This window comes from Thunnus albacares, chromosome 19 (assembly GCF_914725855.1).
Source record: "Thunnus albacares chromosome 19, fThuAlb1.1, whole genome shotgun sequence".
Taxonomy (NCBI): domain Eukaryota; kingdom Metazoa; phylum Chordata; class Actinopteri; order Scombriformes; family Scombridae; genus Thunnus; species Thunnus albacares.
The window spans coordinates 19,411,881-19,427,671 of NC_058124.1; the positions used below are offsets into that span (position 1 = coordinate 19,411,881).

Sequence of the window (15,791 nt, forward strand, 5' to 3'; positions counted from 1 at the left end):
GTTTATCTGAAGCTAATATGAGGCTTCAGATAAGATTGTAAATTGTAAATGTGGCTGATGGATATCTACATCTTTATATGTGTGTGTGTGTGTGTGTGTGTATCCACCGTGTGACCCCACTGGACTTTATTAGTTAATGTGTGACAGTTCCAGTACAGACACAACATGGTGCCAGTGAAAACAAACTGGCACCTCTCCATGTTTTTAGAATGCCAATAAAATGCTAACACGTCCCATATCATAAAACATTTTTACTGCATACAGTAGCTATAAGACAGATTATTATTCTCTATTACAATGATACTGACAGAAACAGAAATCTCACCTTAAAATATATAAAAGTTTGAATCGCCATGCTTAATAATTCCAAGCATGTAAAAAAAAAGGCTGAACTAACACAGTTCACAGTTCTCTCTCTAGTGTCGTCTGTATTGAGACGTGAACCACAAACCGCATTCCAGCAGTCATGAGGCTGAGCTGATCTGAGTCACACGCTAAGAGAGACAGAGAGAGAGAGAGAGAAATAGAGGGAGAGAGAGAGATAGAGAGAGAGAGAGAAGTAGGGAAGAAACTCTGCTGAGACACGAGTGTGAAAGTAACCACGCCACACTCTGTATGAGCTGCATGCTCTCAAGATGTATGACAATGTTCAACAGTGACAACAGTCACAATAGGATCGAGAAAGGAATACAATCATCACAGCTTTATTGACATGATGGATTTTCATCTGAAGTGCAGGTATGATGTGTTTAAATCGTATAAAAAAAGTGAACTTTGTGGGTCGTTTGTGTTGGTTTTGGTTTCAAGGCTTCACTGGCTCAAACATGAAATGAAACAAGCAGGGCAGCCACTGAAAAATAAGATTGAACTTTTGTATACAAATAACTTTTTTTTTTACTAGACTTCCAGGAGATCTTTTTTACTTCAAGAGGGTTTCAACTTTTTTTTTGCAGTGAATGGATTAAGTCTAACATCTCTGCTCAACATTCAGATTTCAATTCATCCTTCAGGATAAAAAAAATCTTGTGAAATGTGATGCACTTTTCCTTGAAACAGACACAACCTACAGACGAGATGCATTTTAAAGAGGCTATGAGTTTAGTTTTTACTGATAAGATCAAGACAATTATGCCGTTTCCTCTATCTAGCAGCGAAACACTGCAGATGCTGCTCGTGCAAAAACTTCTGCTTGCACATGTGTGGACAATATGTTCTCCTATTGAGGCAGGTGCAATGTAAGCAGACAATGATAAATTGGCTTAGAGTTTGTGTGACTTTATTTACAGGCAAGGAAGTGAAAATGAGAGAGTAGATAAAGGCAGAGAGGAGGCCTACGTGGGAGAGAAAGTAAAGAGAGAGACTGCCGTGTTGAATTTTTACACTTCAGTGCCGAAATGTGGCTCCGTCACAGGCAAACAGGCGAGAGAGAGAGATGGAAAGAGACCCAGAGAGAGCTGGTTTTATCTGCATGTAGCTTTTCTTTAGTTTCATCCCTTTCTTTCTTTTTTTTTTTGCCTTTTTTTTTTACAGACATTAAGCTGTTGAAAGGATCAGAGGAAGTGTGCTGAGCGTTGTTAAAGGTGTAGTGCACAGAGATATGAATGTCTTATCCTCTATCAACAGACCCAGCTACACTGTCATGATAATACATGACATTCTGGATGTTCTTTTCTTTGAAGACAACACAGATATTGGCAACTCTAAAAGCTCATAAAAAAAAGGAAATTCATTTAAGTCTAGTCCTCCAAACTTTATCTACCCAATAAGATGGTAATAACCTATTTGTTCTGCCTGTGCGAGCAGATAACACCATGAAAACGTCATAACAGTGAAGCCCTGAAAGGAGAAGTGATCTCGTTTCCTGCATGTTCTTGCCTTTCTTGAGCTACTTCAAATAAACTGTGAACATGTCTATCAGAGATAAGGGCCGCTGTTTATGTGAAGAGCTTTCTTGAAAAGGATTGCAGCTGTCTGATGTGAATGTTCTGCTTCCTCTACTTCGGTTCAGCTTCACCTTTGTGCCTCCAATACTTACGCAGCAGACTTGCTCTTTAACAGTCAGCTTCATGTATTAGTTACATCATCGACCCGAGTTGGTCACATGAAAACTGATATCATAGTGTTATTTAGATTTTTTGCACCATGAGGTTTACCTGTATTGAACTGTTTCGTGGTTCTTTTGTGACTCTATTGTTTTCAAATGTAATTGCAAAACGATGCATGCCTGCTGTCACATGAAACCTCCGCATCCTCTTTTGTTCTTGCTCAAATTGAAAGTTTTCAAGGGTGTTGAGGCAGCAGGTTTTAGCACTTCAGGGGTGGGGGGCCTCTCAGGAATTTCTGGAGTTTCAGTTTTTCAGACATTATGAGACAGAAACTAGAAAATGTCACTATCAAGTTTTATGTTATAAATACGGCAGCAGCTGTTCAGTATTTCTTATCAGTATTTTCCTTGACACACACTTTTTTCTTCTTCAGGGTCTGGTTTCCTCTGAGATGATGGAGGACAAGAACGGAGTTTGTCATGTGATGGAGGAGAGTGAAGTGGATGTTCAAATTAGACACACTAAAGTTCAGCCGCAGGCAAACAACAGCATACCCAAATGGTCGAATGGTAATATTTGTTTCTTTACTTGTCTTTATCTGGTATAAACTGTTTTTGTATTGAACATACTCCATTTGTGCCAAAATGGTGTTTTTGTACATGGTGGCATACAGGTATTATACAGTTGTGTCAGAGAAGGTGCAAGAAGGGCCACAGGGATACAGTGGAAGGACCCGAATGCCGATGTCTGAGGCAAAGCTTAATACAGTTAAATGATTTAATGCACAAAATGGATGTTCAAAGGCTTTCGGGATGGTGAGGCAGGCAGGCAAGGGTCAAAACCAGAGCAGGCAGTCCAAACAGGCAAATAAAGCTGAAAAGGAGCAGGCAAGAATCAAAAGTCCAATAAACAGGCAGGTAACAGGTCTCAGGTACAGAAGATGAACCAAACATAGACACAGCAGCTAGAGAGCAAGAAGCACATGGCTACTTAACAGTCTGGCAGAGAACAATGGAAGTAGACCAGTATAAGTAGTGAGTGGCTGATGAGGGAATGAGTTGGAGGTGGTGAGTGGGCGGAGTAGGATATGACTGATGAGAAATGGGAACGGGTGTGTAGATGGGGAAAGGAAGGAAAGTCTGAGGTAATTTGGTGGACAGCTTGAGGATGGCAGGTCAGGGGAGTTGAAGGAAAGTAAATGGCCTGGGAGAAGTGAGCAGGAGCTGGAGACAGAGACAGAGAGTGATGCAGAGGGCTGAGGATCAGAGTTTGTGGCTGCGGAGAAGGACTGAGGAGAAGTTGTTGTGCACGTTTCCCTGCTGTTGTGTAATTGTTTGACCTTTGTCACTGGTTTATATTGACTACACAAACTTTTACCTGCATCAATCCATAATTAACAGTGCTAATAATGCTATTAATGCTAAAGCAGATTCGGGGTACAACAACAATGTTGCTTATGTAATTTAGTGTTTTATTGTGTAGTTTTTGACCATTAGATAAAAATCAATTATTGCTCTATAAACGACGTTTATACTGTAGTTATACTGAGATGAGACAGATTGTAACAGCACATGGCATTAGTGTTTCTTTCAGACTTACATTTTCACATTCAGTTTTAGTATTTGGAACCTGTTGTGGAAATCTAAAAGGAGTTTGTTGTTATCATCAACAAATCCCAGCAATGTATTACTGAAGACGTATATCTTTAAAAACTGGGCACAAAAACATAGTTTTGCTTTTTTTAAAAAGACATGTGGGTACTGTAGTGTTTAGCAAATGTTATTCAAACAGGAGTAAATAGTGCATTTGTTGAGGACTACTCTCAGCAGTGGATTTGATATGATAGTGAGTAACTACAGCGAATGTGGGATTGACTCAAAATGAAATACTGTGCCCATGTTGATTGTAATGAAGGGGTTTACCACCCAGTGGCTCATTGATGTGTTGTTAATGGTTTTGGAGCTCTATGGCACACAGGAATAAGATCTATCTGGCTTTGGAGACGATACTTGTCAGTCGAATCAACTCATTGTTGGTTTCTGAGAAATATAAAAGATCACCAGACTTCTCCTTTAAAGCATTTCCGGTGTCCACTAACCACAATCCCAGTCAAACTGAATCTGAAAGTACACAGCTGTGTGTTCAGTGTCTTGTTTATTTTGGCTCATAGTTTGATGATTTGTCCTGCGAGGCTTTTTTCAGAAATCTTTAAGGCTGTGATACCGATGGGGGAACAAATCAGTGTTCCAATCTTAGATTACCTCATGACCAACCCGTTAGAGATGTATAATCACCATGTGCCACCGTAACGTCACGTTCACATGCCATCGATGCCACTTAACCTGTGCAGACACGTTAAGACATGAACAGACCCTTTTGACACACATTATTTCCCCTTAAGTAGCTTTAATGATGGAAAAAAACATCTTATTTCACACTGTCTGACTGTATTGAACATGTGTACCAGCTTGTTTTAGCTCTTCATTGAAGCAATATGATGTTTACACCGAGTATAAAATTGGAATAACATATTTGGCATCTAGTGATCTCCACTAGAATTTAAAATAAAGTTCTGGGGTATTTGAACGATGTTTGGCTGTACAAAATAGGGTTTGTGACCCTAAAATCTTTAAATATTTTGTGTGTTTGCCAAGTTCTCATTTTCTTGTCACACTTCCATTTTAAGTATTTATCTAATGATCGTATTGTGGACTGCTCTCTCTCTCTCTCTCTCTCTCTCTCTCTCTCTCTCTCTCTCTCTCTCTCTCTCTGGCTCTCAGGTCAGTGTGTTCTGGCAGTGCCGAGCTGTTCATTTTTAAACCCCAGCTTTGATCTGTCTCTGTGCCGCGCAAAACTGGAGAGGGATGGCTTCCAGGTCAACACACACACACACACACACACAACATAAAGAACAAAATACAGATGTATTTATTACAGAATTATAACTGAAATTATTCGTTATATCTCACTCGTGGTTAATTCAGGTTTTTAATTTGTCTTTTTTAAAAAAAAATCATTTCAGATTCCAGTCACAGATATGGAGGTTCCACTGAGGATAGCTCTGGACGTTCCTTCAGTCAGGAGATACATGGTTTTCAACTCGGCCCTCTTCCATTTCATAATGGCTCCGGTATGATCATCCAGCTCTCTGTCTCTGTCCAATCCCATCAACCTTTTACCCAAAATATATCAGTACTGCACTTCCATAAAGTTAGGGTTTTTGCAAGAGATTAAAAATAAAGAAAATAATAATCAAGATCTAATCCCAAAAAAATATGTGGATACGTGGTTTGTACCTCATTTGTACGTCACATGAAGGAGAGGAAGAGATATTCAGCCTTTAATTCCCATGTTTGAGTCCCCAAACATGTTGCAATATTCATAGTACAGCTCAAAAACATCTGTCATTACATCCTTCCTGTCTGGTAAACAATCACGTCTTTCAAACTTTATGCCCCCGGTTTGTAACACAGGTTGTTAAACATTTCAACAGAAGACGGCATCATCAGGGTCGTTTTCTTAGACTTTAGAGATCTCAGAAGACATTATTCAACAGGCTTGTGACAAGTAAACTGAATCTTGATGTGTAAGAACGGTGGACGGGGCCTTTAAGTGCCTTTAAGCTCATATGAGCTTCGCTGCAAATACAGAGCTCATATAAATAGCACACTGGAATAGATCAGATCAAACATGGCATAAATAATCACATTATATCACAGGCAAAACAACACTGCGACTGTGTACCGCTGGTTACTGTTAACAGCTTCTGCCTGTGAATCTCTTTTACTGTTGTACATGTAATTTTGAATTTAAATATGTTTTTATCTTATTTTTGTGCGGTTGAAGGTTGTAGAACGGATGCTGAAAAAAGGCTGCAGATAAACGTCATGATGTTGATAAAAATCAGATCGTGAATGTGCTTTTATATCATCCTCTGCAGTTTGATGGCTTTTATTTATTTATTAATTTATCTATTGCGCCTTAATCGACATTTACATTTTAACAACGTCAATGTGAATGTGCTGGGGTTTGCTCAATAGCCCTAAACATCTTGCATAATTGTAGGTAAGTTGCTTTGTTCACAGTGAGAAGAAGTTCCTTTTAGGAATCAAAAGTTTCTTTTTGTGACTCATACATTAAAAAAAAAAAAGAGAGAAATTAAATGTCAGAGCTGATGTAGCCAGGTTTATTTTAAGAATTAGGCCTGCTTCAGAATTACAACACATTCATCCACTGTGCTGTGATATTTGGCTGCAAATGGTTTCTTCTTTCTTGCCATCAATACAGAAACATGGAAAATTGTCTCTGCTGGTTCCAAACAGTCTTTAAGTGTTATGTAAGTTTTATCACCTAGAAAAACTGCCAGAATCCTTTATCTGACCTTATAAGGCTGTCACATGTTCTCATTTTTATATCATGGAGTCAAAAGAATTCTTTGACATTTTACTTATTTGTTTTCTTGCCAAGAGTTAGACGAGAAGATCAATTTACTCTCCCTTCTGGCTCCAGCATCAATCTTCTCATCTAACTCTCAGCAAGAAAGTGATTAAGCGTATTTCCCAAAATGTAGATTTATTCTTTTGATGCTAGTTGCCAGCTCTCACTCAGGATGTTTTAAGCAAACTATCACCAAGCGTTAGGCTACTTATTGGTTTTCTGTGTCATGCCAAACATTTGGCCCGTTCTACATGGGATCACAAAACACCACTATTTTACAGATCATGCATCTTCTGGTAAAATATATACAAAGCATATACAGAAGCATGTGGAAAAAGAAGCTCTATAAAGAGCTTTTTTTCTCTTCTTCAAGGATTTCTACAAGTAACTGGCTAATTTATATGTTTCATATGTGAACAGCCAACTCAGTCTTTGTGCATCATCCAAATCTACAAAATGAATATCTATTTATCTATCTTACTAAACAAAGCATTGCACAGCTCCCAATAAAAGGACAGTAGAAAACAAAATGGAACTCATTTACTATCTCATTTAGACGGCACATTGGACAAATCCGCTTTTCTTCTTCTAGATTAACATACTGTCCAGTTTCGATAGTCAGTGGACAAATTTTATACAACTTAATTCTCATATTCGGTTTTTTATCCTTGTAAATATACACAGTTTTGGTTTAGTCCATATATCATCAGCCCACTGCTCTTTGCTCTGGACAAACAAACGTTGAGCTTTTCATTATTTAAAAAAAAAAGTCTCACCAAACCCAGAGTTGCAGAATAATGTGCACACATTAAAACATTACTCACAAACCCATATGAACACTGAAACAGTTTTTGCTTGCTGTAATCATTCCTCTTGTTCATACTGGCCATTAAAAGATCCCCTCCGAACAAAATCCATGCAAAAAATTATTCCGAAGTTGATCTGAAGCTAACACGAGGCTTCATCAGTCTGAGTTAATCAAGTTATGAATGGAAGTGCAGTAGGAAGCATCTCCTAATGATTTGTTTGGGTGTCTGATGTGTTTTGAGACAAAAACTGTGAACATATCCTTTAATATTCCTCTGTTTTCTTTCCACCAGATGCTGTATGTGGTGGTGTGGTGTGCCGTGTTCTCAACTCTCCACCTCTACATCACCGTCAGCGACTACTGGGTCCTCTGCCTCTCTGTCAGTCTGGTCTCCATCTTCCTCACCACTGCCATCATCTTTGTCCTCCACCACAGTAACAAAGAAGTAAGAGGGGTTTATTTCCATACGTAGAGTGTATTTGAGTTTTGAATTTAGGTTAATCTCAGGAGGATTTTTTAAAATATCCCCACAGTGATTTCCGTTTTTATATGAGGGGAATACCTGAAATGTGAAATAAGTGATTCTAAAACTTGTCTCCGTGTCTGTTTTTGTGTCAGATCAGCATGAACTTAGACGTCCGGCTGATCCAGGTGAATGAGAGGATGGTGAAACACAAGCTGCTGGTGGCCGTGGCCGACTGGGTGCAGAACTGCACCGGAAACATGAAGGTATGTTCCTCTGAAATTAACAGAAGAAGAATTTGGTGTTTTACTTGTACTAAAATATTCTTTTTGTAGACAATACTCGCTTTGTCAGAGTTATTTTGCTGTTTGCTCTGCTGCTGTGTCACTTTCCCCGATGACATTTTTTGCTGCTCTCCATTGTCTTGTTGATGTTAAGAAGTAAAGCATAACTAGATGACACAATAAGATATAAAAACATGATAACAACATCGCAACAACAGGGAGAGTGACATAATAAGGCAAACAAGATATGACACAAAACTATGACGAAGCAAATACACACAACCGCCTGTGTTTGGCCATCTATATGATATGAAAACAATCTAGATGTTTTGCAGCATTTTACAGACATTTCCCCAAATTTCATGACATATTTTATGACTATTTAGTATCTTAAGAAACTTTGGGATCTCCACTAATATTTAAAATGCAGTTGCGTGGGTTTGAACAATGTTTGGCCGTACAGCATGAGCTTATGAAAATGGACCAGTCAGTAGATTTTCATGATCAGAGTCAGTTTTACTAACCAAAAGCATCAAGAAATAAGTGGGACTGAGTGGGTTTGCTCACGTACAGCAGGTCACATCAAACAGCACAGAATGTATCATCAAGATCTGTCAGTAATTCTGGTAATAACAAGAATTAAAAGGTAGTATACACAAAATCGAAATAGATTTTAGAACAAGGGATGCCTCTTCTTATAGGAGGCTTTGGAGGTCAGTGATAAAAGAAAAAACAATGAAGAGAGACACATATTAATGCTGCTAACAAATGTTAAAAGAAATAATCTATTCCCTGGTGTGCATCTCCTCCATGTTGTTAATCATGTAGGAGTAAAGACGTTTATGTAAAGTGATTAGTAAATGTTTTCCTGTAATAAAACTTGCCAAAATGTGAGTTGTGGGTGGTGATTTTGTGGTCTGGACTCCTACAGTACATCAGCAATGAACAACAAATTGAATAAATTTGCTTTGGCATGTTTCTTATGCTGATGCATTCACATGTCTCTCTGTAGCTCTACTTTGTGTATTGGGACATGACTCGCTGTCTGAGAGCACTGACTGAAACTTTAGAGGATCGCAGCTCTGCAGCCAACGACACCCAGGTGAGTGAGTCGACTACATCTGTAGCTCAGTTTGTCCTCCTGCTGCATTATTGATTTCTTTTGTGTTCCCATGTTAGTCCTCCCTCAAAAATCAATAGAAACATAATTCTGTTGAGAGGAGATTTATTTCTGGACTTTGAAGAAACAGAAGTTTAGTCGTCGTAGGAGAGTGTCACATTTCAAAGCTTCCGTTCTTGCATTATGTAGGAAATTTCAATAATCTAATGTATAACAATCACACTTTCAACAGAAAAAACTGAAGAGGAAAATGTCCCATCTCGTCCTTGTGACCGAGGTTAAGGCTGCTGACCCGGAGGATGGTGGGTCAGACGTTAGTCAGGGCTCAGATGAACAGAGGCCTCTACTGAGGAATGAGGAGACGGACTGCAGTTCCTCATCCAGCCAGCGGGAGGACGCTAAAGTCACCACCAGTTACAGCCTCGTTCCTGACGCATCGTTACCTGCGCAGGTAAGAGACGTGATGCTTCAAGGTTTCTGTGAGTGATATATCAGCAGTCTTATTACAGATATATCTGTATTGGTCTGTATATTGTAAGATTAGCAATAAGAACGTGAAGTGCTGAAAACTGCGGAAGTAAATGTTTTACATTCTGCATTTTTATGGTTACCTTCATTTTCTTTAATGAAAAATGATTATCTATTATTTTAGTTATGTTTGTGTTTGTGTATTTTAGTGAAGTCAGTTGGTTAGTGGCTTTATTGTGAATTGGTGAGTTAGAAACTTTACTGTCCAAAATGTGGGAAATTGTCAGCAGCAGCATGAAGAAGAAAGGGAAATTAAAGGTGCAATATGTAAGAATCAGAAATTCCTTCTCATTAATGACACCGGTGGCCGTTAAGTGAGCTGCATTCAGCATCCTGTTGCTCACACTCCATCCACAGCTTCGCTAACATTAGCCAGCAAAACCACAATATCACAATATATGTCACATGCTTTGCAGTAATGTTAGCTTAGCTGACTCTGTGTTGTGGTGGGTGCCGGTCATTTGTTGACATCAGCAGACTCCATTTATAAGCTAATGTTAGCTAGTGTTGCACCCTGTTGGCGCTGTAGGGGAACAGAAGAGAGGCAAGGCAATCAGGAGCACAAATAAACATTACATCCTTTGAATTTTCCCAGCAAAACCGTCCCGAGTCCTTTACATAGAAATCAGTCCACAGTTGTCTCTTATAGACAACTGAGAAAGTTGGGGAAGGTCTCATTTTAACATTTCTTCACATTCTGTTGATAATTTTAGTTAATTTTTGAGTGTTTTAAACTAACATTCTTACATAATTCTCACATGCTGCACCTTTTAATAAATGAAATTAAATAGATTGGGAACAAAACATTAACAAAAAGACTTCAAAAAACTCAGATGCAGTTAAAACAATTTATTAATCTAAATTTCTTTCTTTTATACTGTCACTTTCATTTGTAATTTTATTGTTTATTGTTTAACGGGATATCCTGATTTAATGACATATTTTCATAACTTAACTGATGCCAAAGTAGTTTGTTCATGTTATATTTTCAAGTCAATAAATGAATATTAACGGATGTATCAGATTTTTATTAAATTCAAATATCTGTATTGGTACTTTCAAAGAAAATTCAGTATCTGTGGGGCTTAAACTGATAACAATCATATGACCCAAACCGCAGCATCAAAACACGTACAGATGAGAGATTTCTCTGTGAGAGAATGGCTTATTTTATCTGTGTATGTGGCTGATATTTTCAGTGTTTTGAGACTTTAAGTGAGCTGCTGATTATTTTTTTTTGCCATCCAGTATTTTCAAATGTAACTAGAAATTAAACTAGATATTGAGGTTTTAGTATTCTGACCATCACAGAACACTTCAGTAGACGAGTACAACTTAAACATGTATGTTAGCTTCTTTTTCAGTGGAATGACCCATGTTGTTTATTGGAGAAAAGAAAAATTCAGACTATATTACCGCCTTAAATTGCTTCCAAAAAACCCCCCAAAAAACACTAATAGAGCAATCGAGTTACAGAATAAAATATGCAAATAGAACAAAACTTAAGTACAAAATTGAAGAGCTGTGTTTTATCTTGAAGCATTGACTGTATATCAAGACAGATGGGGAACAGATTTCCTACTTATAATGCAAATTAAATCTCAAACAACCAGTTTCCAAGAGTGTGGAAACAACAGTTAAATGGTTTAAATAACACCAGCACCAATAAATATTGGTCTGTCTCCACACACATGCATAAACTCCTTTTCCCCCCTTTTATTGCAGGCTAAAGCCTACCAGCTTCTCATGACCTACAGTGCCGCCTATGTGAAGCTGCTGGTGTCTGACAGGCTGTCAGGGCCGTCGCACCACCGACTACGACCCCGGAGAAATCACTGCACCACCGCCCCGTTCTGCCTCTGCCAGTACATCAAAAACAAGATCCTCCGATAACACATCTGGTGAAACAGATGAACTGCTGGACTATTAAAAAAAAAAAAAAAAGACTTCTGCTTTGTGTCCAGGCTCTTGAACAGACTGACATCCAGGAGGATTTCCTAAGAAGCAATAATGGATTAAGTGACATGTTGATAAAAAAAAAAGAAGGACATGTTTGGAGCTTCAGTCTCTTGACTCCTCAGTTTTAAAGTTTGTTCTCCAGCCTGCGGGTTACTGTATCTCTACTGCTGTTTTCATGCCAGCTCTGTGTTTGCACCACCTGGATCCTCGTCTGTTTTGTGCCAACTATTGCCAAACAAAGGTCCATCCAGCTGCTGTAAAACAATATTTGTACTCTTGTATGTACATGACAATCGCCGTCTACTGTTTAAATTATTTGTACAAATAATAAATATATTCTTGTGATTTATCCTTTGCGATGGATTCTACAGTATCTTTGTAGCTGACTTGGAGGCAGCAGTGCCTACAAGAACTGTACTTAAGTACAATTTTGAGGTACTTTACTCCAGTATTTCCATTTTATGCTCCTTTATACTTTTACTCAACCACATATCAGAGAAAAATATTATATTTTTAGTCCACTACTTTTATTTGACAGCTGTAGCTATTATCTACTTTCAAGATCAAGATTTTACATTTAAAAAAAAAACATATGATAAGCTCATAAAATACAATGTAATGTTAAAGATTAAACCCGTGGCTGCCAAGCTTTTTGGCTTGTGGCCCTGTGTTAAAAAAGGTGTGTCTAGATGGGGCCCCTTGGTATGTTTCAGATGTCTTTGAGTTGTTAGCAGCTCCAAACCTCTTATATGGTTTCATTTAAATAACTGCTCGAGAAAGAGGTAAAGGCAAAGAGGTAAATTATTACATATTTCACAGAAAAAGCAAAGATTAGAAAAAAGTTTTTTTTAAAAAATACAAATTTGTGTAGCAGAACTTTGTTTATTCCGCTTTCCTCTTCCATTAATCATCTCATGACCCCCCAGATTTATCTTGTGGCCCAGTTTGGACGGGGCTTCACTCCTACGTTGGGAACCACTGGACTTAACTACCAAACTGTACATGAAGTATTAAAATACAGCTCCACCTCGACCACTTACAACAGTAAAAAGCTGGCTACACATTGATCTTGATAATAAAATATGTAATAATCAGTCACAGGGGCCGTTTTCTTTACTTTTGCTCCTTTAGTATATTTTGTTGATAACACCTCTGTGTTTTTACTTACGTAGGACTTTAAATGCAAGACTTTAACTTATAATGGAGTATTTTTGCATCATTAAATTAATATTTTTACCTAAGTAAAGGTCTGAATGTACTTCTTCCACCACAGCTTGGAGGATTGATAAGTGATTTGTAGAAAAAGACAGTGGACGCATGAAAGGAAAGAAAGAGAATCCCCTTGATGCAGGAGTGTAATGATGCTGAAAGGGGGTTAACACGAATCATTGGCTTTAGTTTTCTAGCTACATCATCTCAAATGTCAGCAGCAACACAGCAGGACCAAGTGTGTTTGTGTGTGTGTGTGTGTGTGTGTGTGTGTGTGTGTGTGTGCTTGTTGTACACCTATGATTTTATGTGTGTGGGTGGGTTAGTTATCTATACATAAAGACATGTTCTGGATTTATTTTCCAGCATCCTCCAGTATTACCAGCAAGTATTCATCAGTCCTGATGCTGTGGCCAGAATGACAGCCCAGCAAGGGAGCTGCAGCATGACACAAACACACACAGCGAGACAGCCAGCGTGGCCAACGCAGGGAAAGCTGGGATTGTGTGTGATGGAGGAGAGAGGCGTGCAGCGTGAGGCCAAGTTAAACGATCTCAGAGACACTGGCTCTCCTCGGGAGGCTAAACGGCCATCTGTGATCCTGCACACACAGGCTGGCGCGGCTCCTGCCTTTAGTTTCTCCCTCAAACCTCTTTTTCCATTGGCCTGATCTGTTGGGCACATACTTAACTGTTCATGAGATATTAATTAATGGATTTTACTTAAAAGAAAATCATCATCATGGGATGAAACAGCAGCAAAAGTAAGAGAAGACATGGAAACATAGGAAAAATAAAGAAAATAACAAAGCCATGCTGGTGCCTCTGTGCATTTGAGCTAAATGCTAATGTCAGCATGATAACATACTGGTATAAGGTTTACCATGTTCAACATTTTTTATCGGTTATCAATTATCTCTACATTCACAGTTCACTATTGTTCTCTCCACAAACAGGTCAGTTGGACTCTTTTATCCTATCTCTAAACACATGCACAGTCAATCATTGTCTTTTCAACAGACAGGTGCGACTGGCCTGTTATCTCTGCAAAGCAGTTTCACCATAAACCAGATCATAAAACATCATCAAAGTATAGTGTAAAGTAGTGGCAAAGTACCAGAATAAGTATAACGTATTGTATTTTTTCCCATTTCTTTTTCATTATCAATTAATCTGTTGATTATTTTGTTGATTAACTGATTAGTCATTTAATTGGTTTACAGAATGTCAGAAAAGGGTGAAAAAAGTTGATCACCATTTCGCAAAGCTTAAGATGCAACCTAAAATGTCTTGTTTTGTCCCGACCAACAGTCCACAACACAAAGATATTCAGTTTACTATCATGGAGGACTAAAGAAACCAGAATACACTGATATTTAAGAAGCTGGAGGCAGCGCATTTTAGCATTTTTACTTGAAAAGGACTCAAAACGAAACAAGGATGTTGCAGATCGTTTTTTGTTAATTGATTAATTGACTAATCGTTGCAGCTCTAGTCTGTATCAAATTTTAGCAATCCATTCAACAGTTGTTAAGACATTTCACTAAAAGCCATAGATGTGAACCTCATGGTGCTGCTGGAGGAAAAGTCAGACTGATTTGGATTCATCCTCTGGGAACCATGAATGTCTGTTCAAACTTTTGTGCCAATCCTTCAAGTAGACATATATATATAATATTTCACTGGATAAGCAAAAATCTTGCTGCTGCTGGCAGTGGTGAAAGAAGTATTTACTTCAGTAAAGGTAACAACACACAATGAAGAAATACTCAATTATAAGTAAAAGTCCTGCATTCAAAATCTTACATAAGTAAAAGTACATGGTGTTGTCAGAAAATGTATTTTAAGTTTCAAAAGTAAAAAATAGTAAGCATGCAAAATGGCCCGATATTGAGTGTTGTATTTATCATGTGTGTATATATTAATTGAATATTAAAACTGATTAATTAATGTGCACATGCAAACAGAATTTTAATGTCAGCAAGCTAGAGCTAATTTTAACACCTTGCACTAGTCTAATCTATATCAATGCATATATAACAAATCATATGTTTTACATACAAAATGTTGTTATAGTAGAAAAGTACAATATTCCTTTGCAGAAGTACGCAAAGAATCACAAAATGGAAATACTCAAGTAAAGTACATTTACATCAAAATTGTACTTAAATCGAGTACTTGAGTAATCGTATTTAGCTACATTCCACCGCTGCCTGCTGGCGGCGCTGTAGGAAAAGTTAGGTGATGACAAAAGTCAGTAGGGGTGCATTCTGACACCCAAACTACCATAAAAGATTTAGTATGTCCCATTACATAGTATGTCAAATGCAGTATGTCAAAAATACCAGGATGTCTTACTACATCTGGTCACATTTAGCAGTATGGAAGCAAGCATGCTTTTCTGGCTATTCTGACCCACAATCCTCTGCATGGCATAAGATCCGTCACATCAACTGAGCCGCCGAGAGAGCACAGACCAATGACAGTGCATTGACAGTGCAATGACGGAAGCCGGCATGACGACAAGTGCCGCAATGGCAGATGAAGTAGTATGTCCCAGTTGTATGCATACTGCATGCAACAGTACGTAGTTTGAGAGGGCAGCTGCAGTATGTACTAAAAGTTAAAAAGTAGAAGTATGCGATTCAGAACATACCGCCAAATTCATCATCGGGGAACCATGAATGTTTGTGCACAATCATGGCGATCTGTATGTTAGCTTTTGAGATGATTTGGTCTTGGCCAAAGTGGTGGAGCGACCATCTAACATCACCACCCAGAGCCATATTACATGACCAATAACACCTAGAAGACACTACTGTTGCTCTGATTTAAAATGTTAAGAGTAGATATATTGAAGGACACTAAAATTTAAGTTTATACAATATAAACTTCCAAGACGGGAAGATATAATCATTTTTATGTGATATAGATTCAGT

General features: G+C 38.2%; 1 protein-coding gene across 1 annotated transcript; it reads left to right on the forward strand.

Moving 5' to 3' along the window:
- The first annotated feature begins 528 nt into the window (after positions 1-528).
- On the forward strand, positions 529-11,993 carry LOC122970548 (transmembrane protein 268). The gene is made up of 9 exons (XM_044336717.1): positions 529-738; positions 2,479-2,614; positions 4,826-4,920; positions 5,068-5,175; positions 7,583-7,735; positions 7,909-8,019; positions 9,050-9,139; positions 9,390-9,608; positions 11,411-11,993. The coding sequence occupies exons 2-9, from the start codon at positions 2,497-2,499 to the stop codon at positions 11,576-11,578; spliced, it is 1,062 nt and encodes a 353-aa protein (XP_044192652.1). The 5' UTR covers positions 529-738; positions 2,479-2,496; the 3' UTR covers positions 11,579-11,993.
- Positions 11,994-15,791: the final 3,798 nt, after the last annotated feature.

What these genes read in the sequence shown, in the direction of transcription:
- LOC122970548 (XM_044336717.1), top strand. Translation starts at nt 2,497, where the DNA reads ATGATGGAGGACAAGAACGGAGTTTGTCATGTGATGGAGGAGAGTGAA. An exon ending in CATACCCAAATGGTCGAATG is followed by an intron (nt 2,615 to 4,825) that starts GTAATATTTGTT and finishes TCTGGCTCTCAG; the next exon opens with GTCAGTGTGTTCTGGCAGTG. An exon ending in CTGCAGCCAACGACACCCAG is followed by an intron (nt 9,140 to 9,389) that starts GTGAGTGAGTCG and finishes CACTTTCAACAG; the next exon opens with AAAAAACTGAAGAGGAAAAT.